The sequence below is a fragment of the Spea bombifrons genome, chromosome 4, assembly GCF_027358695.1.
Source record: "Spea bombifrons isolate aSpeBom1 chromosome 4, aSpeBom1.2.pri, whole genome shotgun sequence".
NCBI classification, from domain to species: domain Eukaryota; kingdom Metazoa; phylum Chordata; class Amphibia; order Anura; family Pelobatidae; genus Spea; species Spea bombifrons.
The window spans coordinates 100,209,825-100,236,491 of record NC_071090.1 but is presented as its reverse complement, the minus strand read 5'-3'; the positions used below and the strand labels follow the sequence as shown (position 1 = coordinate 100,236,491).

At 40.4% G+C, this 26,667-nt stretch overlaps 1 protein-coding gene across 2 annotated transcripts in view; it reads left to right on the top strand.

The window, feature by feature from the left end:
* Positions 1–14,190: 14,190 nt before the first annotated feature.
* EBF2 (EBF transcription factor 2) overlaps positions 14,191–26,667 on the top strand; it is a 48,611-nt gene continuing 36,134 nt past the window's right edge. For both annotated transcript variants that reach the window (XM_053462489.1, XM_053462488.1), the window contains exons 1-6: positions 14,191–14,410; positions 19,841–19,997; positions 21,524–21,587; positions 22,154–22,209; positions 22,394–22,467; positions 25,988–26,056. In XM_053462489.1, coding sequence (XP_053318464.1) covers positions 14,277–14,410; positions 19,841–19,997; positions 21,524–21,587; positions 22,154–22,209; positions 22,394–22,467; positions 25,988–26,056 — 554 coding nt within the window. In that variant the 5' untranslated portion in view covers positions 14,191–14,276. The remainder of the gene's footprint in view (positions 14,411–19,840; positions 19,998–21,523; positions 21,588–22,153; positions 22,210–22,393; positions 22,468–25,987; positions 26,057–26,667) is intronic.

Below are 26,667 nucleotides of genomic sequence, written 5' to 3'. Positions count from 1 at the left end.
GCCTGACCTCGTTTCGCAACAAGGGTTAAGGGAAAACTGCAGATTAAGCTTCCATCCCAACGGGATTCTGTATACACTTCCAGTGTCTTAAAATCAACACATTTCTGCTTGCTTTCTCTGTAATGATAAGATCACATTTCCCAAGCACCACAGAGATTTCAAAGCAGAGATGCCTCTCTCCTACTGTGGTACCCAGGCTCAAGAAGTCTTGCTTTCAGTGTAAGAAAAAGCTCTTTGCCCAAAAGCCCCAGACACATTTACGAAACTTCTCAACACTTTGAGTGGGGCCGTCAGAATTCTAGGGCATTCCGTAAAACGGAAAAAAAACGGAAGCCCTATAAAATACAGACGAAAATGCAAAATATATCAGTTTTCTGTTAAGACAATACACTTATCTGCCTCGAATTAAATTTAGAATTTGTTTTAATATATTTATTATATATATATATATATATATATATATATGTGAGTATATATATAATATATAAATATATTATATATATATAATATATACAGTATATATATATATAATATATATATATAAATATATTATATATATATATATATAATATATACAGTATATATATAATATATATATATATATATAACATGTGTATCTATAAGTACATATATATATATATATATATCATTTGTAAAAAATATTATTTATATTAAAATATAATAAAAATATATATTTATATTAACATATATATATATATATATATATATATATATATATATATGAACTACCAAATTACAATTATTGATGTAAAATTAATAAAAAATAAGAACGATATCTATCAACGATACTCATCTCTGTTAACTATATTGTTGAACATTAGGTTCATCTGTAAAGAGAACATTTTCAATAGATTATTCAGTTTTATCAGTCCTTCAGGTTGTTGAATCCAGAACCAAAACATGAAGAAACCCAACAAATTATTAAAAATCTAGAACGTTTATCATCAAGCGCTCACCACCAACCACCGCTCGGTCTCCCTCAACGTCTAGTCAAAGTACCCCCCAGCCATTTTTTTTAAATAAAAAAAACAACAGACTTTTTACATGAGTTTTTAGTTTTATTACTTATCAGTAGTGTTCTAGATCTCATTTTTTTTTAATCTTTGATTTTTTTTGGAGTTAATTTGGCATAAATGGCAAGGATGGCATTCCATGTTCTGGAGGAAAAGTACCCTACAATTAGCCACTCTTGTTAGTAGGAAAGAAATATTAACGAACGGCAACTTAATTTTTTAAGCAAACATTCTTCATTGGTGACTATTAACCCCAGATTTGTTTTTATATGTATTTAACTAAATCCCTAATTAAAAACAGTAGATACATAAAAGTGAAACATATGAAGTTAGGATGTTTTACTTTACTGAGAAGGTGGTAGATAAATGGAACTGCCTCCAAACAGAAGTGGTAGAGGCTAATACAGCAAGGGAATTTAAACATGCATGGGACAGGCATAAAGCTATCCTGAATCTAAGACAAGTCCAAGGACTGATTAAGGTCTGAGTTTTTATATCAGGACTAGAGGCAGACCAGACGGGCCGAATGGGTGTCATCTGCTAGTCTTTCTATATGCAGAATGGTTCATGTAATTTGTAAAGTAGATCAAACAAACACTATTACTTAAAATATATCGAATACTAGTTCTCCAACAGAATAAATAAATAAAAAGCAGGGATACATATTATCACAGCTATTAAGATTTCTGGTCCTTAATCTGTGGACATTATTTTGTTTTGTCTTCTTGTTACCGGCACATACATAGAAACATAGAAAGTGACGGGAGCTAAGAACCATCCGACCCATCTAGTCTGCCCAACCTCAGTCCCCGGCCTTATCTTATGTCTAGCTTAGCCTTATACCCATCCCATGCATTATACGTTATATTTCCCATTGCACTGTGCCTCAAACGCGTCCGTGGCATTCATCTGATCTGAACTGAGAAGATCCATTAGAAGGCTTCCAGGACTTCGATATGGAAATACTCATCACTGTATATCCAGAATGTATCTCCAATAGTATACTCCACATATCACAGGCACTCCCCAGTTATTATTGTTAATAATAATGACTGTAGTCTTATTTTCTAACTCCCATAACCAAAGAATGTCCACATTGATTTGCCTGCATTGGAGTCCTTGCTTGGACCCCAAGCAGTCATTTGAGTACTGGAGTGGTCCTTTCATCCATCGAAGAGTAACTCCAAGAGGAGTGTGTTAAAATAACGGGCGAACATCCTAAATCTGTGCCAGATTATGACTCCATGGGGTGTCAATTGCGGGTTCCTTCTTACCCCTGTCCCTTAAGAACCCCTTTCCTACTTGCCTACCTTTCTACCTTCTAACAGGAAGCACCAGACTACAAAGTCATATCCCAGCAATACCAACTACCAGGAGGCACACACCTATCACTCCCTCGTATTATTTAATAAGGTGGGATAACACTTCGGGTCTCACTGGGGAGAGATGCTTAAATAGCCCTGAAGAAGAACCAATCAGCGTAGCTGGATCAGCCATTTCAAATCAGACTTCTAAGAATTCTATACACATGAATCCAGGCAAAATGTGAAATTGATAAACTGACATAATAAAATTTACCATATTTTGCGCTTTTTGGCCCGAGGCATATAGAATTTATAGGAGTCTCGATTTGAATGGCCCATCCAACAACCTTATGTGCAGTACTTAATTGCAAAATCCTTCAGACTGATGTTCTGTGGTGTCTTCAGAGGTCAAGCCACCGTAGGTTCCATAATTTCCATCCTTCCCTTTCTTGTCCTGATGACCCAACACCTTTGCCACAAATCCATTGCCGTGTCTATATAATGTTCAAAGGGGGGGCTTATTCTGAGATATATATATATATATAGGGGAGTTTATAAATAGATGGGACATATTATTAGTTAGCTCCAGTGGCGTCGCTACAGGGGGGCAAGGGGGGGCAATTGCCCCCCCTAGGTTATTCCTTGCCCCCCCTGTTGCCCCCCCGCCGAATTTGGAGCCACCCAGGACAGTCCTTGACTGCTAACGACGGCATGGTGCCGTCGCTAGCAGTCCCAGTCAGGTGCTAACAACGGCACCATGCCGTCACTAGCACTATCTTACCTTGATGGAGGTCTGTGGACCTCCATCACCACCTACCCCAGCGATCTGCCCCTCATACTGAAGGGCATCACCGGGGCCACCCGATCTGCCCGGTGACGTCTCGCGCAATGACGCGATGACGTCACCGCGCAACTTTATTAACAACTGACAATTGTCAGTTAAATAGGTATGGGGGCATGCTGCTTAGATGCCTGTATCTCAGGTATCTAAGCAGCTACATACCCCCAACATATACCGTTGGAAAGGTAATCGCCTCACCTTTCCAACGGTATATAGATTGTAAAAAAAATTAAAAAATATTAAGTTAAAAAAAATAAAAATGTAAAAAGAATGATTTGGGGGTCTCTAAAGGCAAATAAAAAAAGATCAAAATTGCCTAGAGACCCCCAAATTAAATTATTTAAACATGAAGTAGTTTAACTTAAAAAAAAAAAAGTTTAAGTATTCTAGCTAAATGATCACTGTGGTAGCCAATGTTACCACAGCGATCATATAGCTATAAAAAGTCACATTCCCTTTTTAAAAATGGCCGATACTAATTTTTAATCCTATGATCCCTTTGATCATGGGGTTAAATTTAGCCAACGGTAGAGGGAGGCAATTTTTGAAATCATGATGAACTGCAAATATTATTAAAATCAGCCATTTAGCCTGTGCGGTACGTGAGTAACCATCTCATCGCTGGAGCGCCTTGCATTTTTACAGCAAAACTTATTTTTGCTGTAAAAGTGAATTTTTTTTCTCCCTTTACCATCATTTCTTTGGGATTGTAAGGGGAAAGAATGGTGTGTGCTACTGTGAGTAAATGTGTGGAAAGAATGGCGTGTGCTTCTGTGAGTGAATGGAGATATGAAAGGCGTGTGAATGATCAGTAATTAGGGTTGAAGCCTTGACGTGGCATTACTGCTCACGTAGGAAGTTAAATTATGGCACAAAAAGTACACATTTGCAAAAACGACATCCCTTGGCGCATCAAATGAGGGGCTGCATGTGTTTCTAGTACAAACCTGGAGTGCGCAAGACACAAATGAACATGTTATGGTTAGAAAAAACATATTTTCAAGCCAAAGCGACATATTCCATCATTATTTGTGCACTCAACTTTTGTCCTACAAATACATGTAGCTCCTCATTTTTTGCTCCAAGGGGTGTAGTTTCTTAAAATGGATGAATTGTCTGAATGAGGGAGAGCATAAGTTAATGTGTTTGTGTGTATCATAGATGTATAATTGTGGAAGGGCAAAGATGGCACTAGCAGGATGTTTGAGCCTTGGGGAACAAGATGGCACAGGCAGGGTGTATATGGGACAAAGATGGCAAATCGTATGTGTGTTATCTGGGTGCTGGGCAGGTTCTATGTGGGCAGTGTGGTTGGGGTGTGCAACCTGTGATCTATCCCTGTAATTTAGGGGGTTTTAAATATACCTTTAATGCCGTGTTTTTATGTGAATTCCAATTGATCTATACCTGCAAAGCTGGGTTTGTGTGTTTTTCTGTAGATCCATATCTGCTATGCTATGTTTCCATACATTATTTATGTATACCTGCAAATACAGGGTTTGTATGTCTTGTTCAGTTGATTAATACCTGCAATGCTGTTTCCATGTATTGATTTGATCTATACCTGCAATGCTACATTTCATATATTATGATTGTATACCTGCAAATACAGGATTTGTATGTCTGATTCTGTTTATTTGATATATACCTTCAGTGCTGAGATCACAAGTGAATTTCAGTTGATCTATTCATGCAAAGCTGGGTTTGTGTGTTAATGTGTTGATCTATACCTGTTATCGGCAGCAGGGTCTAATATTTATATATATATATTTATATATATATCGGCAGCAGGGACTAATATTAGGCCCTGAAATCATTTAGTGGAAAAGTTAAGGTATTGTGTTGTTTAAAGGATTTCAAGGATTAGTCGTACTAAATTGTGGCTTCAGGCTTCCCATGTTGAATGATCAAGTATTGTATTGTCCAATAACAAAAGTATCATTCCATAGCACATTACTTTTGGCAATATATATATATGTGTGTGTATGTGTGTGTGTGTTTTTCAGTGGTATGATTTAATGGTGGAAATTATTAATGCCCCCCAGTTTGACTGTGGTATCTTGTGTGCCCCCCCTATATATTGTTTCTAGAGTCGCCACTGGTTAGCTCCAATGTCATTTTTGGAGCAAAAATGAGGATCACAGATAGGAACTAAGAATTAAGCAATGCATCAAAGCTATCCATGCTGTCATGTTTGAACCGGTACCCTCTCCCCCCTCTTTAATATAGTGTAGCAGCTGCGAGGGAAGTAGCGGGGAGGAGAATTTGCCCTGATGCATAGGCTATGTCTGTGCCCCCCCTCCCCACCCGCCTGCTTTTCAAATGCCCCTAGGGACCGCGAGCACATGACAATTGTCCAAATAAACTGACAAAGAACGATGGTTTATGTCTGAAGCCGCGCGTTTGATCACGCTGCCAGCTCCCGAGTCATTTGTAGCCCATTAAGGTGAGATGGGCCAGGCACCCTTATGGCTTAAAAAACATACAGGTTATATTCGCTCATTATAAATATCCCAACATGTGCCGTAGGGTCATTCATAATGCAACACTCACACAAAATAAGTGGGTCTTCGGTGGGTTTCAGGCGTCTTGAAGGATCTGGTACGGGAATAGGTGTTGGGATATTTATGTTGCCTGAATGCAAAATAAGAGGGCAAGTTATCAAACACATCGCTAAGAGTTGCCTGTCGGTACTTACTACTTACATGCAATTCCTGATTTACATTTATAAATAAAATTCATCTGATTTTGTCACAATAAGAGCACAAAAAAGAGAAAATTGATTATCCTACTGTTGCTTCACAATCCTCTGCGAAGGGTTAAAGTGTAATTGTATTTAAAAAATGCTGTCATTATATATATATATACACATATACATATACATATATACACCACTGTAATTCCCATGCGAGGAGTTTTCATCACGTAAAATCATCTTCATGACGTAACCAGAAGATTTTCAGAATTTAGGGTCTGGGCCCCCCTCAATCACAGCCCGTCATGTTATTCCCTGCCAGATGACCTCAATTTTGGAAAAAGCCCACCTCACATCCCCAGGGCCCGCCATGTTAAAGAGATCCAGCTCCTCTCTGGCATCAGTGTTTGATATTGAAGGACGGACTATGGGGGCGCCACAACCCCACCATGGACTTGGCTCCATGCAGCTGTGCTGGCTGTACCCCCTCATGGGGATTGGGGGGCTGCGGTGGGTGGCGTGTGGAACAGTAAGCTTTGCTCTTATAATGAGCGGTAGGAAAGCTGCTATGGCAATCGGTACTATGGACACATCTACATCAGGGGTAAGTGGTGCTCCAGCTGTTGGGGGACTACAAATCCTGTGACGCTCCTTCACCTATAGACACACTCCTTATCTTTTAAGATGATAACCGGGTGTCATGGGAGTTGGCGGCTCGACAGGTACCTGTTAGCTACGCCTGCCTTCATTTGCAAACTATCCTGGAAGGCAATTAGCATTATCCCTAGCAAAGTACAAACTGTGGATGATGGCAACTGAGGAAATCCCTAATACCGGTATTACCCCAAATGACCTGTCTAAGCCATCGCCTTTAAAAAAATGGAAAGAATAAATCTATACATTTCTCTATTTTTAATATAGGTTATACAGAGGGCATCGATGTCACAATACGTGAGATAAAACCAAGTGACACAACATAGGAAGTATAAAGCATTCATCGGCATCAATATTAGAGAAATTCCTAGATTTATCCCTAGAAATATCCATTGTACAGCGCTACGGAATTTGATGGCGCTATATACAATAAATAACAATAATTTATGATTCTTTAGCCTCACATAGTCAATTGGCTTTATTCCGTATACTTGGAGACATATATATGAGCTATACTGTGAATGACCAACCACCTTGACGCATGCACTTCCTTAACCCCGTAGCTGCCAGGAGAGAGCCGCAGCGGGTTAAATCTTCCTGTATCTCGTAGCCATCTCTCGTGAGGATGCAGTAAAGCGTGTAGCACAGAACACCTTCCCCAGGGTCTTTCTGCTGCACTCACAAAGTAACCGGCGGATTTATGCCAGTTTCCCAGTGAACAGAAGCACTTTATTCTCATCCTTAACTCTGTGGCTGCCAAATGGTTGGTAACACTTTCCAAGTTAGCAGCAACAACAAAAATGATAGTTTGTAGCTTCTTATCTTTCACCTTTAAAACATCCTCTAGCTATGTCACCCACGGCCTTGATGTCACCAGCTAAACTAAAATGATGCTAAAATGATGACGTAAGCAAATCAAAAATACAATTTGTGTGATGTCACAAGTCGGTGTGGCCCACAAAGTGTTGTCAGAGGTGTGATGCCATGCTGCGCCTATGTTATGCATATAAGCCCCCACTACTGCTTTATTTTATCCTCTGCTGTGCCACATTTTGCCATTGCACATGCGAGGCTGCTGGAAGCCCCTATTCCCGAGAGACCGGATCATCGGGACCCCCTCCAGAAAAATCAGAACTGTATATATTTAGAGCATATTCAGTATTATTGGCCATCTCTCACTCTCACGGTGGTTCACGCAAACACCAGTGGGCCTTGGAGTGGCCGGCCAACACTCCCCTGCGTCTTGAGGAAAAGCCAGTTCTTGTTTTTTGGGTGGTCTTCCATAACGGATCATGACACAAGGCAAAGCTTGCAGTTCTGTTTGGCCAAACTCAATGTCAGTGGAGTTTCTGTTTTCTCTCCAGATAAATTCTCAAGATATCATCTTCCAAAAAAACATGTTTTTAGGTTGATCATGACAACTAAACTCTTACAGTACGAGTTCCAAGCAAGCATGTAACATGTTATTCATGTTTAATGGTGATCAAGGGGGGCTATCTGTCCCATACCTTCCAAGTGTCCCTGTTAAGGAGAAACGGTCCCTTTTTGAGCCCTCTCATTCCTCCCCTTTTCCAGTAGCTCAGAATGTTTGCCCGGTATGAACATATCGCAGTGTTCTACAGCCCTAAAAGTCACAATCATGTGTATATAGCATCAGATTTATTGTATTTATCAACAAAATTCTCTTAAGAAAATATTTATTTCCTATAAATAACATAATTCCACAAAATCACATAAAAAAGTCAAATGAAATCCCTGCCCCCTATCCATTCCTCCGCCTGTACCGCTTAAAAAGACAGCGGCCATTGAAACGCCCGATCTGTTTATCCCGCTACGTATTCTATTGTCCATCTAATACACGTCTCCCGTGATGCATATATAATATGACCTATCGGTAGCTTTTCATCTCCTTCTTACCGAGTCCTCGTTCCTTGATTCTGTTACACAACAATCCCGGCGCTTTGGCTGCCAAAACTTTAAGGAGCAGATTGCAGGACGGTAAACACAGACTCCCATCACCCAGCCGTGTTTGCAAACTCGGATCATTGCATATGTTCAGATGTATAACATGCCGCGTCTTTACATGTCAAAACATATAAATGATTTTAAAAAAATAAAATAATAAAAAAAATCATTAAAATGAAAGACTGCCTTTTAAAGGGAGATTATTTATTCCCCCAAAAAATAATATTGGCTTTATTGCCTTTAAAAGGCACGTTAAAGTATTTTATTTCCACCATGTAAAGTAGAATAGATACATGGAGAATTGGCGGGAAAAAACTGTTTTTCTGAGACTTCATTTTTTTTAAAAAAGCTGAAAGAATATGCCAAAATAGTCTTATTTGTAAAAATGTAGACCGTTTCAAGATCTCATACAAAATATTTAATGTGTGTGCATTAAAAAAAAACTTTACGAACAACTTTAACGACAATTAAAGACATTTTTAAACTATCTTTTATGATGCGTGTCTCTCGGCAGATCTGGATGATTCTAAATTCCGTAAGAACAACACTCATCCAGCGGAGTTTATTGGCGGTTTAGTAATGGAGTTCATTGTTGTCCAACTGGTAGCCCACCAGGCATTTTTAATGGCCCTCAATCTGTCAAAAAAATAAAAACCCTCTACTCCATTATATAATTAACCTAAAGGTTTTATGCCCGCGCTGTCCTAGGCTCCATCCGGCACTCCACATTAAAAGTAAAAAAAAAAAGTCTGCGGGGGCATGAATCCATATTATTTACCCCGCGTGACTACACTGATATCATTATTATTGATTCATTTATTAGATTGTGATTTTCAGCGGCCTGCCCCACTCGCCTTGAAAACCTTAGAAATGGTTAATATTTAATTATGTAGGGGTTTCCTTGTTCTGGCTTTTGACCCCAAGTTGTCCCCGTAAAATAAATGCGGTAATTATATTATCAGAAATATTTAATGCAACAAAAAATATTTATTTTTTCGATAACGGTTACTTTTTTATGAATGCATTGCTTTTTTTAAATTATTATTATTATTATTCCAAAATATGGAGTTTTTGCCCCCTTTCTGTATCTTGTTGGAATCGTATATATATATATATATATATATATATATATTGTTAAAGAATGTCTTTTGATGGAATTTTAAGTTTTTTTGAAAAAAAATAATTCAAGGAAGATTTCTATGAGAAAGACAAGCCGAAGGCGTGGATTTTAACGTGTGTCGCCTTTCACAATACGCCCTTTCATCACGCGTGTTTCTTTAATAAGTGTGACTTATTAAATCAATAACTATTATTGAAAGGTTTTCTTATGAAAACACGTCGCCAGATCTATCACGAAAACGCCGTCCCGTAAAATGAATGAGATTTTCAGGAATTAATAAAGCGAGCGCAATGTTTTTGTCCGGGTCTTGCAGTCAGGTGACCCTTAATAAGCTTTCTATTTGCCCTTTAAATGCCTGTTTTGCCACAAGCCACTTCAGCCCCGGGGCAAGCAAAGTTTAGGTTACTAGCAGCTTAACCCCTTTTCAGGCGAAGGACGTCAGGGGAGACGCCGCTCAGAGGCAAAATCCTAAAGTCACAAAGAGAGGGGATGTCCCGAGCAGGGAAATAGTTAAGGGGCCAGCTGATTCTTCTAATGGCAGATGGTGCTTCAGAAAAAGATTTGCATTCATTGTCTTAAAACCTGCTCTGGAGCTGGGGTTATAGAATCCATACAAAGACCCATTAAATGAAGAAGAGGACACTGGAGATGATAGGCGATGGAATAAATGGGATTAGATAGATGATAGAAAGAAAGATAGAGAGATAGATAGATAGATAGATAGATAGATAGATAGATAGATAGATAGATAGATAGATAGATAGATAGATATATAGATAGATAGATAGAAAGATAGATAGATAGATAGATAGAAATATAGATAGATAGATAGAAAGATAGATAGAAAGATAGATAGAAAGATAGATAGATAATGGATATATGGTATATATATAGAGAGAGGGGGGGAGAAGGAGAGATGTATATATATATATATATATAGAGAGAGAGAGAGATGGATATATATATAGAGAGAGAGAGAATGAGAGGGAGAGATGTATATATATATATATATATATATATAGAGAGAGAGAGAGAGAGAGAGAAAGAGAGATGGGTATATATATATATATATATATAGAGAGAGAGAGAGAGAGAGAGAGAGATGGAGAGGGAGGGAGAGATGGATGGATAGAGAGAGAAAGAGAGAGAGAGAGAAAGAGACAGAGAGAGAGATGGATGGAGAGAGAGAGAGAGAGAGAGAGAGAGAGAGAGAGAAAGAGACAGAGAGAGAGAGGGACAGAGAGAGAGAGAGAGAGAGAGAGATGGATGGAGAGAGAGAGAGAGAGGGACAGACAGAGAGAGAGAGGGAGAGATGGATGGAGACAGAGGTGGAGAGAGAGAGAGAGAGTGAAAGAGAGAGAGAGAGAAAGTTCCATATTACTGGTAAATATATGATATGACAGAAGTGTCACCACCACCGTATGTTTGTAAATATGATCCAAGAAATGGCATGTATGACATCACACGTCATTACTCCATATATCAGCCAAGCAAACAGTGGATTAAACGATGAAAATATGCTTCTTAAGTAAATAAGTGCCACTGAGATGACAACATTTCAAACCGGTAACAGACCCTGCAAAATGTGACACCCGCAGCGATATCCACCCCGTCGCGTATCCTACATACTGTCAGATCTCTGAGCCGCTGCCTTTAGACCGAATGGCACCACAGCCCCAAAAAAAACTCTTGGGCACCCATCCAAATTTTAGCACCGTTCTAGATGGCATGACTCCCTCTTGACCATTGGTGAATAGAGATATCGAGGTGCCTAAAGAGGGGCTGTCTATGTGCCTCAATTTCTCGACTATGATGCATTATAGCATGTTTTAAAAAATATTAGACTTTTTTGTTTGGAAAAGTAGCCGATGGTGGTAGATGAGTGGAACAGCTTCCCAGAAACAGTGGTAGAGGTTTATACACAGAATGAATGTAAGCACGTATGGAATAGGACTGATTAAGGTCTGAGTCAGGAAAAAATGGGCAGACTAGACGGGCCGAATGCTTCTTATCGGCTGTCAGATTCTGTTTCTATGTTTCAGATATAGAGCTGAGTATAACCGGAGGTCACGGCATTTTTCTGTATTATGTATGTTTTTATTGTCTCCTGTTTTAAATATCTGTCACGATTCTATACATAACATCAGTATTGCGTGTGATATATTAATAAACACATTATTCGATCATGTTGTAGTTTTTTTTAGTGGGTTGACAGCGAATCTGTTTTTTAAAAAGGTTGTCAATCAGCCTAGGGCCGGCCTGTCTAAACCTTGACCTTCTCCTAAATTTAAAATAATCCCGGGTCGGCCCCAGGATTTGATAATGAGCCAGCGGGGGCCCTTGGAGACGGAGCTTTTCCCATTATTTCTCGGGACGGAGCATTGGGGGTGTGATAATTCCTGTTTCAGACACTACGGGCCAGCTCCAGACCCTGAAGTATAATCCCTGCATGGCTGAGGTTAAAGTTCAGAATTGACTCTAGGGGTGTCGGGAACCAAAGAGTGAAATGCCCCGGGGATTCTAGAGCCTTTCTTCATTGTCTGCCTCTAGAACGTGCTTCATATGACGCATATACCTCCCAACTTCTACCCCTGCCCAGAACCCTGCCACCACACATGGTCAGTAGGTTAGTCTTCATGCCCCTAGGAGCCAGCTTATTGCATATGTGCCAGTCCCCATCTTCAACATATAACGCACACACATCCTCAGGGTACTGGGGCCCTGGAGCTGTTACAAAGGAGGCCACTCTTGCCACCCCAAGTATCCACCACTTATCGTATCCACCACTTATCGTATCCACCACTTATCGTATCCACCACTTATCGTATCCACCACTTATCGTATCCACCACTTATCGTATACACCACTTATCGTATCCACCACTTACCGTATCCACCACTTATCGTATCCACCACTTGCCATAAACGGCGTTACGTCCAGGGGAGAAAGTGTGAAGGACGATCGCTGCCGGTGCTGCCGTGGACCACTCGCCCTGGAGCAACTCCTGCGTGTGCTCCTCTTATCCGGCCCTGCATCTATGTATGTATATTATTATTTACAGAGCGCTAATGGATTTACTGAGCGCTTTATAGTATAATAAAGGGGACATATATTGCGCTGTCATATAATAAGTTATGTAGACTACAGGCCTTTTGATTGGGGTACAATAGGTATGGATACATTAGGGAAGAAGGTCCCTGCCCTGCGGAGCTTACAGTCTATGTAGTTGTAGGGAGATGGCAAACATACAGTAACGGTCACAGGTAGATGCAAACATTAATTACAGGGGATCTGGTTTACTCCATGAAGGTAGCGCCACCATGTAAGTGGATTTAGAAGCTGCTAGGGGCCCCCACTGATCTTTGGGGCCACAATCAGAGAATGGAGGGGAAACATCTATACAAATGTATGATTAATTCACTTTAAAAAAAACGGACCCCCCAAAAAACAGACCATCCCATCCTGGGCTCCTAAGCCCACGAAGCACAACGAAGGGACAGACGCGTCCAAATCAAACGGTGCCAGGCGGCAGCGCCTCTCCCCGAGTGATTCTGTAACAGTCCTCGCCACCCTCTTCTGATGGCTTTATTCACCGGCGTATAATATTCAGATCGCAACAAATGTCAAACCTGACAATAAGACATCTGGCAAAATGTGAAGGAAGGAGACAAATCCAGATATACAGATGAGTATCGAGTGCAAAGTGTGTGCTTCATAGACAACATCCCGATATTACATGACAGCATGAATTATTACACTATGTAGTATGTTCCAATATAGTATTTCACATAGATAGATTCACATTGATAGATAGATAGATAGATAGATAGATAGATAGATAGATAGATAGATAGATAGATAGATAATGAATAGATAGATAGATAGATAGATAGATAGATAGATAGATAGATAGATAGATAATAGATATGGATGGATAGATAGATAGATAGATAGATAGATAGATAGATAGATAGATAGATAGATAGATAGATAGATAGATAGATAGATAGATAGATAGATAGATAGATAGATGATAGATATGGATAGATGGATAGATAGATAGATAGATAGATAGATAGATAGATAGATAGATAGATAGATAGATAGATAGATAGATAGATAGATAGATAGATAGATAGATAGATAGATAGATATGGATAGATAGATAGATAGATAGATAGATAGATAGATAGATAGATAGATAGATAGATAGATAGATAGATAGATAGATGATAGATATGGATAGATGGATAGATAGATAGATAGATAGATAGATAGATAGATAGATAGATAGATAGATAGATAGATAGATAGATATGGATGGATAGATGATAGATATGGATGGATAGATATGGATAGTCAGGGAAGGCATACACTCCACGATCCCAACTAAACCAAGTACTTTCACTGATGTTGCGCTGGCAAAGAGAGAGTTAAAGGCTCAGCCTGTGGGCAGGGTCCTCTTGAAAGCACCCAACCAATCAGAAGAGAGATACAGAGCAGGCTCCTCCCCTCCGGGGGGCTCATTCATGCTCTGGGCTGATGCTGCCTCAGTGCATCCAGAGGGTTAGATGAACCAGGGTCACCGTATTGCTGGGGAACAGGTGACGGGGGGAGGGCAGGAGGCGCTGGGACCTCCCTGAAACTTCTCTGTCAGCTCTACATGTTTGGGCTCCAGGACACTTTAGGAAGAGGAGGACCTGCCCTGAGAGACAAAGCGCTGGGAGCTGGAATGGATCCAGTCAGGTCCTGGGTGAGGAATGTCGGAGTTTTGGATTCCAAGGTGGCAGCTCAGAGGTAAGAGTCGTTTCCCCCGGGTGTGCGGGCTCTGTGTGTCACCCCTCTTTCCTGGGGCGCTATGTGCCGGGTGCCCCCTCACCATCCGCTGTACCTGAACTTTGAAAGTGGCGCCCATCACTCCTACCACCCAGAGTGCCCAAGCGGCATATCCCTTACCCTGCCCAGAGTGCCCAAGCGGCGTATCCCATACCCTGCCCAGAGTGCCCAAGCGGCGTATCCCATACCCTGCCCAGAGTGCCCAAGCGGCGTATCCCATACCCTGCCCAGAGTGCCCAAGCGGCGTATCCCATACCCTGCCCAGGGTGCCCAAGCGGCGTATCTCATACCCTGCCCAGAGTGCCCAAGCGGCGTATCCCATACCCTGCCCAGGGTGCCCAACCACTGCTACTCCATGGCACAACTCCTAATATGCTCAGCCTCTGCATCACAGCGCATGATGGGACTGGTAGTCCACAGTAACAGGGGGACGTAAGTTGGATTTCTCTTCCCCACAATCTTAGGCAAGTCCACATCATCCGTCCACACGGATAGGAACGGAGTCGTGTATTCACGGTCTGCACGCGTGCTTTTGTGTACAAACATATATGAATGTGCAATAAGTACATAGGGTCAGAACATACGCTTTGGCATGACCCCTGGACGCATGGGCCACATTCATGTTATCGGGGACTATGTTGGGATAGATAAGTGCTTAATAGACATAGAAAAGAGAAAAAAATAATAATCATAATAATAATACTAATAATAATTAGATAGATCGATGTGTGTGACTGAGCTTTACATACATACTGGGATGTATAGGTGTAAGTGTATATGTCCGGTACAGCGCTGAGTTTAGGGTTAGGCATCTTTACATGAGTATATACATCAATATATATATATATATACCCCGCACCCAGCGCTATATACAGTTGGTACAGTATGCAGAATAATCATTCAATCCCGCACCATCCGGTGAATTAGTGAGAACCGGATCCCGGTGTATTACCGGCTGCAAGTGGAAAAAGTTTCATACAAACAACGGATAATAAAGTGAAAAAAGCGGCTTTCCGTGCGGCCGGTCCCTGCCCGGCTCCCCGGCCGCACACCGCACCGCTTACCGGCCGCACACCGGCCGCACACCGGCACTTTCACTTTCATGGGAGCAAATATATTATATACATACATATATCTCTATTTACATACATACATATATATATATATATATATATATATATACAGATATACATCATGTCTCTATTATATCGCTTCCCACTGATAATCGTGAAAAGTTATCACTTTAGATACTCTGTTTGCTGCGACCATTTCTCAGTTTCTCCTTAATAACAATAATATATATATATATACTGTATATTGTGTATTATGTACATTATCGATATATATAAATAAATACATAGTGGACATTGTCCACGTGTATGTATATATTTCAAACTGAAATGTATAAATGTATAGATAAGGCAAGAGTGAGTAAATTGCCCAATTGTAGTATTTATTATAACGCCTTTCTAAGATCAATACTTGAGCTCTATCTATCCATCTGTCTGTCTATCTATCTCTCTATCTATCTATCTATCTATCTATCTATCTATCCACTTATCTATCTATCCCTGTCCATTTATCTCCATTATCACCATCTGCCCCATTACAGTAAAAACAGATTTTGTAATCATATATGTATGTTCATGCTTTAGAAATGTGTAGGTTAAATATGTATGAATTAAGATGAATTTATGTGTGCAGTTTATGTGGCACACATACACGTGCAGTATCTATCTATGTACATATAATATGTATCTATATGTATCTATATATATATATATATATAATATGTTATGGGGTAGATACTTTACATCCTAAGATCTTTACTTTTGTTCTAAAGCCTGAGGGTGATTCCATGTCATGAATTCAAAACATATAAATAAATAAATAAATAAAACATTAAAAAGGCAGATTTTAAAATAAATAACACTTGAAAATACCTTTTTTCTTAAAAAAATAAGTTGCCCGTCTTAACTTTTTTTTAAATAAAGAAATTGCACGTTTAAACTCTTTTCTTAATAAAGAAATTACGTTTTAACTTTTTTGCTAAAAAAGAAAGTGTATGTTTTAACGTTTTTTGCTAAAAAAGGGAAATTGCGTGTTTTAACTTTTTCCTTAAAAAAAGGACGCTTTAACTTTTTTATCTAAAACAAGAAAGAGAAAGGACATGTTTAAACTTAAAAAAGAAAGAAAGAAAGAAAGAAAGAAAAAGAAAAAGAAAGAAAGAAAGAAAAAACTCTTACGTTCTGCAGACCCCAAATAGGTGTTTCCTGACCCCCAAAATGTTCGATAAAACCACCAACTACCTGAAAAGTGTTAACGGGCGCAGCAGCCACCGCGCAGACATCGGGTTTGTGTCCCTAAAACAAGTTCCCGTCGGCGGAACGCGTTCTGTAATGTGATTCAATTAACGGGCAAACTACGGGAACGTATATTTAAATACCGCCAGCGCTAATTATAACGAATATTAATATAATAAGAAAATAGTGAATAAAAGGATGTCAATGCAGAAAAAAAAACATATAGAGAAAAAAAGAGAAAAAAACCAGAAAAAAATAATTTAAATAGTCAAATGTGAGCGTAAAAAACGCATATATATATATATATAAACTAAATATAAATGTGTATCTATAAATACATAGACATGTGAGTTATAAAAGTAGAGATAAACGTATAAACATATATATATATGCGTGTGTTTAAACATATGTATATGAGTTTATATGTATAAGTTTATGTGTGTGTGTATATATATATATATATATATATATACTGTTTCTTGTCGTATAGGGGGCAATCTAATACTCACGGTATGAGGAAAGGACCTGTTGGGCGCGGTAATTGTGTAGCAGGGCTCTTGTAGCGCTTTTAGCAGTAATTTAATATATGTATTCCATACATCGGATCGTTGGTTCCCGTTGTTTGTAAGCAGAAATCGTTTTCAGCAAATCACCGATTGGGGAGAACGGAGCGATGTGAGCGAATGGTAACGGGGAGGTTTAATCAATGAAACCGGGTATAAGGAGCAATCAGCAATCACGGGATGTACGGTGTCTGCCGGCTCCGTTACTGACATGCCAGCGGGAACTTTACATACACCGACCGCACGGTATAGCGCAGGGGCATGTGCTCAGAGAATGTGTACGTGCATATGCCGTTGGTTTTAGAGCTATATATATATAGATATAGATATATATATATAGATGGATAGATAGATATATAGATATGCGCGCGTGTGTATAATTACCTGTTGCATGATGGTGCCTGCTATATTAGTTTATCTATAGAACCTATAGAAATATTTGTTTTTACTGATTTTGCTGTAACTTGCTACTTTATTCCACCCCATGACACTGGATACTGTATCACCATAGGGGCTGCTGAAAGTCTATACTGTAGTATTAGGGAGTGTAATCTGTCTATGGCTATAGGTGACAATGTGCGTATCAATCATAGTGTAATAATATGTGGATATATATATGACTTATATCAGTGCCATGCAGCAGATGTATAACAGAAGATATGTGACAGTGCAGTGTATAGAACAGGATACATCTATATACATTGCAGTGAGGTGCCAGTACAGTATAGATGGCAGTGCACACGTGTACATGTTTTGCAGTGAATGTGGACCATTTACAGTGATGTGCAATAAAAATAGTAAATATATTAGTATATATATATATATATATATATATATATATATATCCATATATCCATGTGCAATTTGTTTGCAATGCAGTCTTAGTGTGGAGAGGGCCCTCTGCACACTGAGTAAAGCGCTGCACTATATGTTGGTGCCATATAACTAAAAATAAGTGTAATAACAAGTAAATATAGCAGAATGCACTGGGGTTGTTGTGCTGTATAAACATGTAGCTGTTTATTGTTTAGAGTGCAATATATATATATATATATATATATATATATATATCTATATATATATATAGATAGATAGATAGATAGATAGATAGATAGATATTTTGCATGCAGTAGGGGTACCAGTAAACATGTGTATATTGATTGCAGTCGGGTAACAGCATTTATGTATATTGATAGAATTGGGGTAACAGTTTATGTCTATGTTTCTTGCAGCAAGGCAACAGAATATAGGTCTGTGTTGTTTGAAGTGGGGTAACAGTATATATACAGTGGGATAATAGTACATATGTGTATATTGCCTGTAGTAGGGTAACAGGATATATACGTATATTTGCTCGGAGTGGGGTAATAGTATACATGTATTTTGCTTGCAGTGGGGTTACAGTATATACAGAGTGTGATAACATTTTATATGTGTGTATTATTGAAGAGGGGTAACAGTATGTGTACAGTGGGTAAACGTATAGGGGTATATTGCTTGCAGTGGGGTAACATTATCTATGTCAATGTTGCTTGCAGTGGGAATAACAGCATGTATGTGTATATTACTTGCAATGTGTAACAGTACACATTCTGTGGGATAATAGTACATACATATGTGTATATTGCTTGCAGTTGTAAACAGGATATATGTAGATAGATACTGCTTGCAATGGGGAAACATATACTGTATGTGTATATTGCTTGCCGTTGCTTGCAGTGGGGTAACAGTATATATGTGTAAATTGCTAGCAGTGGGGTAACAGTATAAATATGTGTGTATATATATATATATATATATATATATATATGTATATTGCTTGCAGTAGGGTAACAGTGTATATGTGTACATTGCTTGCAGTAGGGTAACAGTGTATATATGTATATTGCTTGCAGTTGGGTAACAGTGTATATATGTATATTGCTTGCAGTAGGGTAACAGTGTATATATGTATATTGCTTGCAGTAGGGTAACAGTGTATATATGTATATTGCTTGCAGTAGGGTAACAGTGTATATATGTATATTGCTTGCAGTATGGTAACAGAGTATATATGTATATTGCTTGCAGTAGGGTAACAGTGTATATATGTATATTGCTTGCAGTAGGGTAACAGTGTATATATGTATATTGCTTGCAGTATGGTAACAGAGTATATATGTATATTGCTTGTAGTAGGGTAACAGTGTATATATGTATATTGCTTGCAGTAGGGTAACAGTGTATATATGTATATTGCTTGCAGTAGGGTAACAGTGTATATATGTATATTGCTTGCAGTACGGTAACAGAGTATATATGTATATTGCTTGCAGTAGGGTAACAGTGTATATATGTATATTGCTTGCAGTAGGGTAACAGTGTATATATGTATATTGCTTGCAGTAGGGTAACAGTGTATATATGTATATTGCTTGCAGTAGGGTAACAGTGTATATATGTATATTGCTTGCAGTAGGGTAACAGAGTATATATGTATATTGCTTGCAGTAGGGTAACAGTGTATATATGTATATTGCTTGCAGTGGAGTTGCAGTGTCCCGGGCTCACTTTGAGAAGCAGCCTCCCTCCAACCTGCGCAAATCCAACTTCTTCCACTTCGTGCTGGCTCTGTATGACCGGCAGGGACAGCCCGTGGAGATCGAAAGGACGAGTTTCGTGGACTTTGTGGAGAATGAAAAGGTGAGAACTCTACCAACACGTGTGAGTGACCTCATAGTCAATAAAATACAGTGTATCTTTAGGAATGGTTACAGACATCGTGAGTCTTGTGATAGGGAGAGAGAATCATTGCATTAGACAGCAGAGATGTCACATTCTAGTGATAAAATAATACTAATAAATAAATAATAGTAAAAAAATAAACCGCAGGCATGGAATTAAAAATAAAAATATATTTGCGTAATTTATTGGATATCAGCATTTCCCCAAACGGCAACACAGCAGGGAGGCTCACCCCAAAGATGGGGGGATGGAAATACAGCCCTGTCCTATGATATCAGCTCCTTGTGATACACTGTCTGATGACATCATCTCCAAGTCATACACTGTACCATGACATATAAATCATAAAGCTTGTGTTAAAGCCACCTTCCAATGCAAATCATAGAGGGCCCGCTGATACTGGGTTCATATTTCTAGCACATTAATATTTATTGGTCACCGAGTTCTGTTTGCACATAATATTTTTATGGATATTTTCTATCTGAATACACATCATTCTATGGACTATACCTGCCCTTATGGCTGGCCCTTTGAGTGTCACTTTGCCTCCCTTGTTTCTCAGACTGAACCCCCTTATTCTGTGCCCCCCGTCATCTGCCTGGCTGTACACTTATACAATATTTATAGGCACAAAATGTATTTTGTTCTCTACAGTAACATAATTTAGAGGAATCTGTATTGTGTTATAACACCAGCATGGGTTATATTTGTTGTCACTCTATAAAATCCTCTATAAATTGCCTTTAATAATATAAAGGTATGCATGGCCCCTTAGATTCCTCCAACTCATATGGTTTGCTCTGGTTGCTCTTTTTGGTCCAAAGTTGTTCATTTACCCTACTTGGTCCAGTATGTGCTGTTCCTCAGTGCTGGGCTATCTATCTATCTATCTGTCTATCTATCTATCTATCTATCTATCTATCTATCTATCTATCTATCTATCTATCTATCTATCTATCTATCTATCCATACATCCATACATCTATCTATCAGCCTGTTTATACTATGATGATCTGTGCCCAGGTGGCACAACCTCCATATGACCTTGTACCAGGAGGAAGTCTCTTTCTAAGCCAGAAGGACATAAAATTTCTGAGGACATGGCAGATGATATAAGCCCCCGGGGCGGTACTGCCCTGGGTCAGGCTTAACCTGAATCCACCACTGTATAATAAGCATGTTATAATATAACACCATTCTCCATGCTTACCCCTATAGTATTACAGACGACTTATAAAGGATTTTATAGAGTGTCGACAAAAATAATCCATGCTCACATTCTATTCCAGCAATGGCTATAGCCCATGTATACATCATAGTTTATATTGTTTATAGCTGAAGGCCGTTCCATTGCAGAATACAGGGTAACAGACATTCTCATATAAATGTCATGTTATTTTCACACTCGCCTCTGCGAAGTGGGCTTTCGGTACTTTCGGGACATACCAAAAATGTTATATAATACAAACTTATTTTCTTTTAAGGAACTGGGCAACGAGAAAACCAATAATGGAACTCACTACCGACTCCAGCTGTTATACAGCAACGGTAAGAGGCCATGTGCCTTCGATGTGGACTATATACCCCTGACACCTTAGAAACAGCCATTCTGGGGCAGACATCATGGAGTCCATTGGAGCTCAACACCCAACCCCCAACATCAGGCTATCTCTATATGTATGCGGCCCTCAGTTTACTTGATCAAGTATTCTCTGTGTGGACCTAGAACAGTATAGGTGGTTCTCCTAAGTTATATATTGAATAAGAAATACAGAGGGTTTAACTTTACCTCTGATGGGGAGATGGAGGGAAAGCCAAATAAAGGGGTGCGTTTGTAGATGCAGGGGTAAGAATTATTATTATACCACTTATAGAATGGTATATTAGTGAGGGTATTTTAAGAGTAACACATATGAGGGTATTTGTAAGGGCATTGTTAGGGTTCCCCGTGTAGCCTAAAAGAAAGGATGTGTTAGTTGTACATGTTAGGGTATATTTTGGGAACTCATATGCGGGTATGTAGGGTAACCATATGCAATTATGGAGGTTGCACAAGAGGCAGCTACAGCCGTTCTAGACTTTCCATCACCTGATTTTCCACCTTCTCTCTACAGGTGTCCGCACAGAACAAGATCTGTTTGTGAGACTTATTGATTCAGTTACTAAACAGGTAAGAGCTCATGTGTTCTTATTCCTAACTATATATATATATATATATGGGGTGTGGGCTCTTTATAGGGTTACTTTTGGCTTGGTGAGACCTCTTAAGCAAATGTGTATTTAGAAGAGTTTTTTTGGGGTGGAAGACCTGGTTAGAGGACAGGTGGTAACCTTGTGTTTGATGTCTCCTGCAGCCGATAGCATATGAAGGCCAGAATAAGAACCCAGAGATGTGCAGAGTGTTGCTCACGCATGAAGTCATGTGCAGGTAAGGGGATCGATACATGACCTATATGTCCTACAACGGTACCCTTTGCCACTGAGATTCTATTGTGTTCAGGGGCCAGTATCTGCCTGAGTATAATGGGAGTTATATATTGTGGTAGCTGGAGTTCAAGGGGTTACCAAAATCAAGCTGCTAGCTTGGGGTCTGATCTCACTCACACTGGATGTACTCCCTTCATTGTAAGACGAAGCACCTTCATTTCAAACGTACTGTCAATCCATGCATTTATTACTCTCAGCAGGAGGCTGGCTGAGCGTCATAAGTGTTGTAATGTATTAGTCCATTCTCTTAATGCCTACCTCCTCCTCTTGGAGATCGCTCCCTTTACCCACCTCACTTACAGCAATTTGGCTGCAAAGCCTCCTGCTCCAGACCGTCCCTCCATCCATCTAGACCGACATAAATAAGCCTTGATGAAAGAGTTAATAAAAGTCCCAGTTTTATATTAAACCAGCGTCGTCGTCGTCTTCAGACCTTGATTCAGGACAGGAACAAAAGGCTAATTAGTTAGTGCACCCAATTAGTAACCAACGTCTCATCGCAGATCAGACAATTGTCACCGTTCTCATCAAGAACTCTCCAAAGGTGAGGCTTATCATTAATAATACGTTTAGCCAGAGGCTAGTGCAGCGGAGGTAGAATTAATACGAGCCAAACAGTGCAGGTGGAGGCATTCGCAGAGTAAGAACTTCTTAGTCCTCACACTTACATCACTTTACAGGGGAAAAAAAGCGATGTAAGTCGAGTCTAAATTTCTGAACGTTACCATCCATACAGTGTTTAGTAACAGCGTAAAGGACCAACGAGCAGCGCCGTATTCATTCATTACATGGGAGAGGCCATAGGGAAGCATTGCTTGCGGTGCTCAGAAATCACAGAAGCGAGGATGCTTTATGATGTAACTTGAGATCACGTCTCAAACGGAGGAGTTTTGTAATTCAGAGCCACTGTAAGCTTTGTTGACTGTCAAGGACTGTCTAATAATTGACAGATAAGTCTATAGAGAAGATTCTACTCTCCCTAAGGAACAGCGAACCCCTAGATTTTAATCTCCCATTATCTAATAATTTCACTCCCAGGATCCATATTTCTCCAAAATCATGGCGAATCAAGATTTTTGCTATGGTACCATATTTTAGAAGGCAAATTGTGGAATAAAAGTGCAAGCATCGTATTTAAGCTCTTCCTCCATTTATTATTGTAGTATTATTTTTCTTTTTAATAATTTCTTTGAAATTTCTGTAGACAAATATAAAACCTGCCAATCAGATTTAGTATTGTTGGCGTTATATAAATAAAATATAATATATATATATTTATATCCTGAAAACACTGCTATGTTTTTATCAATAGTGCCTGCTGGGAAATATAACAAATTACTGTGTTACTGAATATGTGGTGGGTTCATGTACCGGTGCTCCAGAGGGGATGGTAAATGCTAATAAATCAATAAAATGTATATAATTTAATATAGCAATGGGGAATAAAATAAGCATCCAGCAAATGTGATTAATGTGGAGGAAATGTCTTTTATCTGCTGGTCACTCTGGACCCCCAATATTCCTGGATGAGGGGAAAGGGCATTCTGAGTGAGGCAGACGGAGAGGGCAGTGCAGACCCTCCAGCTGCTTAATATGACAGAGCCATTGACAGCGCGGAGCGCTCACAGCTGGGACTCTGCACTGGGGGTCCGGTCACCCTGTCCCTGCGCAGACAGATGGTGAGAATTTACACACTTTTGTTATGCAATCAGCAGGAGCAGAATGTAACACAAAGGCTGCCGGCCGGCTAACCTCCGAGCACAACGTCTGTGCGCAGCAATGTGTGCTAAACGCTGCTCGGTGTGTAATACGGATACGCGCTGCTCGGTGTGTAATACAGATACACGCTGCTCGGTGTGTAATACAGATACGCGCTGCTCGGTGTGTAATACAGATACGCGCTGCTCGGTGTGTAATACAGATACGCGCTGCTCGGTGTGTAATACAGATACGCGCTGCTCGGTGTGTAATACGGATACGCGCTGCTCGGTGTGTAATACGGATACCCGCCGCTCGGTGTGTAATACAGATAAACGCTGCTCGGTGTGTAATACGGATACGCGCTGCTCGGTGTGTAATACGGATACGCGCTGCTCGGTGTGTAATACGGATACGCGCTGCTCGGTGTGTAATACGGATACGCGCTGCTCGGTGTGTAATACGGATACACGCCGCTCGGTGTGTAATACGGATACGCGCCGCTCGGTGTGTAATACAGATACGCGCTGCTTGGTGTGTAATACAGATACACGCTGCTCGGTGTGTAATACAGATACACGCTGCTCGGTGTGTAATACAGATACACGCTGCTCGGTGTGTAATACGGATACACGCTGCTCGGTGTGTAATACAGATACACGCTGCTCGGTGTGTAATACGGATACACGCTGCTCCGTGTGTAATACAGATACACGCTGCTCGGTGTGTAATACGGATACACGCCGCTCGGTGTGTAATACGGATACACGCCGCTCGGTGTGTAATACGGATACACGCCGCTCGGTGTGTAATACGGATACACGCCGCTCGGTGTGTAATACAGAGTACACGCTGCTTTGTGTGTAATGCGGATACACGCTGCTCGGTGTGTAATACAGATACACGCTGCTCGGTGTGTAATACAGATACGCGCTGCTCGGTGTGTAATACAGATACACGCTGCCCGGTGTGTAATACAGAGTACACGCTGCTTGGTGTGTAATACAGATACGCGCTGCTCGGTGTGTAATACAGATACGCGCTGCTCGGTGTGTAATACAGATACGCGCTGCTCGGTGTGTAATACAGATACGCGCTGCTCGGTGTGTAAAACAGATACGCGCCGCTCGGTGTGTAAAACGGATACACGCTGCTCGGTGTGTAATACGGATACACGCTGCTCGGTGTGTAATACGGATACACGCCGCTCGGTGTGTAATACAGATACGCGCTGCTCGGTGTGTAATACAGATACACGCTGCTCGGTGTGTAATACAGAGTACACGCTGCTTGGTGTGTAATACAGATACACGCTGCTCGGTGTGTAATACAGATACACGCTGCTCGGTGTGTAATACAGATACGCGCCGCTCGGTGTGTAAAACAGATACACCCTGTTTATTGTACATTCAATGTATGGACTGTAAGTAGTGCTGTGTAAATTCTTGTCGCTATATAAATATTTCACAATTTGTTATGAAGAGCAAACGCTGAAAGACTTCTCCAGCAACGGCTGAGCTGGCCCTGTATAATGCATAGATGATCCGCTGATTTAGCTATACATTATACAGGGCCATACAGGCTCTTCCTGCGGTTGGATAATGTAAAGTGAAGTCAAGGAGTTAAAATCCCAGCTCTCCCACAGCTCTCCCTTTAGTGAATAGAGCCCTCTGTGTTGGGGGGTCTCTGGGGTAAGTGGGGGGGGGGGTGTTAACTCTCTGCAATGTTCACCAGACTCACCGTGACTCTCTCTCTCCATACAGTCGCTGCTGTGAGAAGAAAAGTTGTGGGAATCGGAACGAGACGCCGTCAGACCCCGTCATCATTGACAGGTAGGATTATATACATCGGTCATACGCCCGCGGCCCTGCTCCTCATAGAGAATATCGCTATATTGGTCTGTTAGTGTTGTCATGTGATCGGCGTATCCGTGCGGGGGTTAAATGCCGCGTGTTGTAGGATATGGGGGTCAGAGGATATGGTCCTCTTAGCTGCGGTGTACGGGGGCAGAGCTGTTACCCGGTGATAAATAGTCCTCTCACCCTGTTTGTCTTGTGATAAATATTCTGTTGTATTCTCCTGCGAGACCTTTCCCTGTCCAGCGCTTCCTGCGCATTCCTGGGACCATCTGCTTCTCTCATCTCCACATCCCAGCTCTCCTCCAGACTCACACGCAGCGTATTCACATACCGGCAGCCGTCTGAAACACGTACACGCCTAACACGCCTAACACGCCTAACACGCCTAACACGCCTAACACCAAAGGTGCGCAAACACGCAATAAATGCATGTTTGAATTCTCTCACCATACTAGCCTCTACCACCTCTGCTGGGAGGCTGTTCGACATATCTACCACCCTCTCAGAAAAAAAAAAACTATATCACTAATGCGGCCATACTTATTTTATCACTGGCTGCAGGATATCCCGGTGCTTTTAAAATA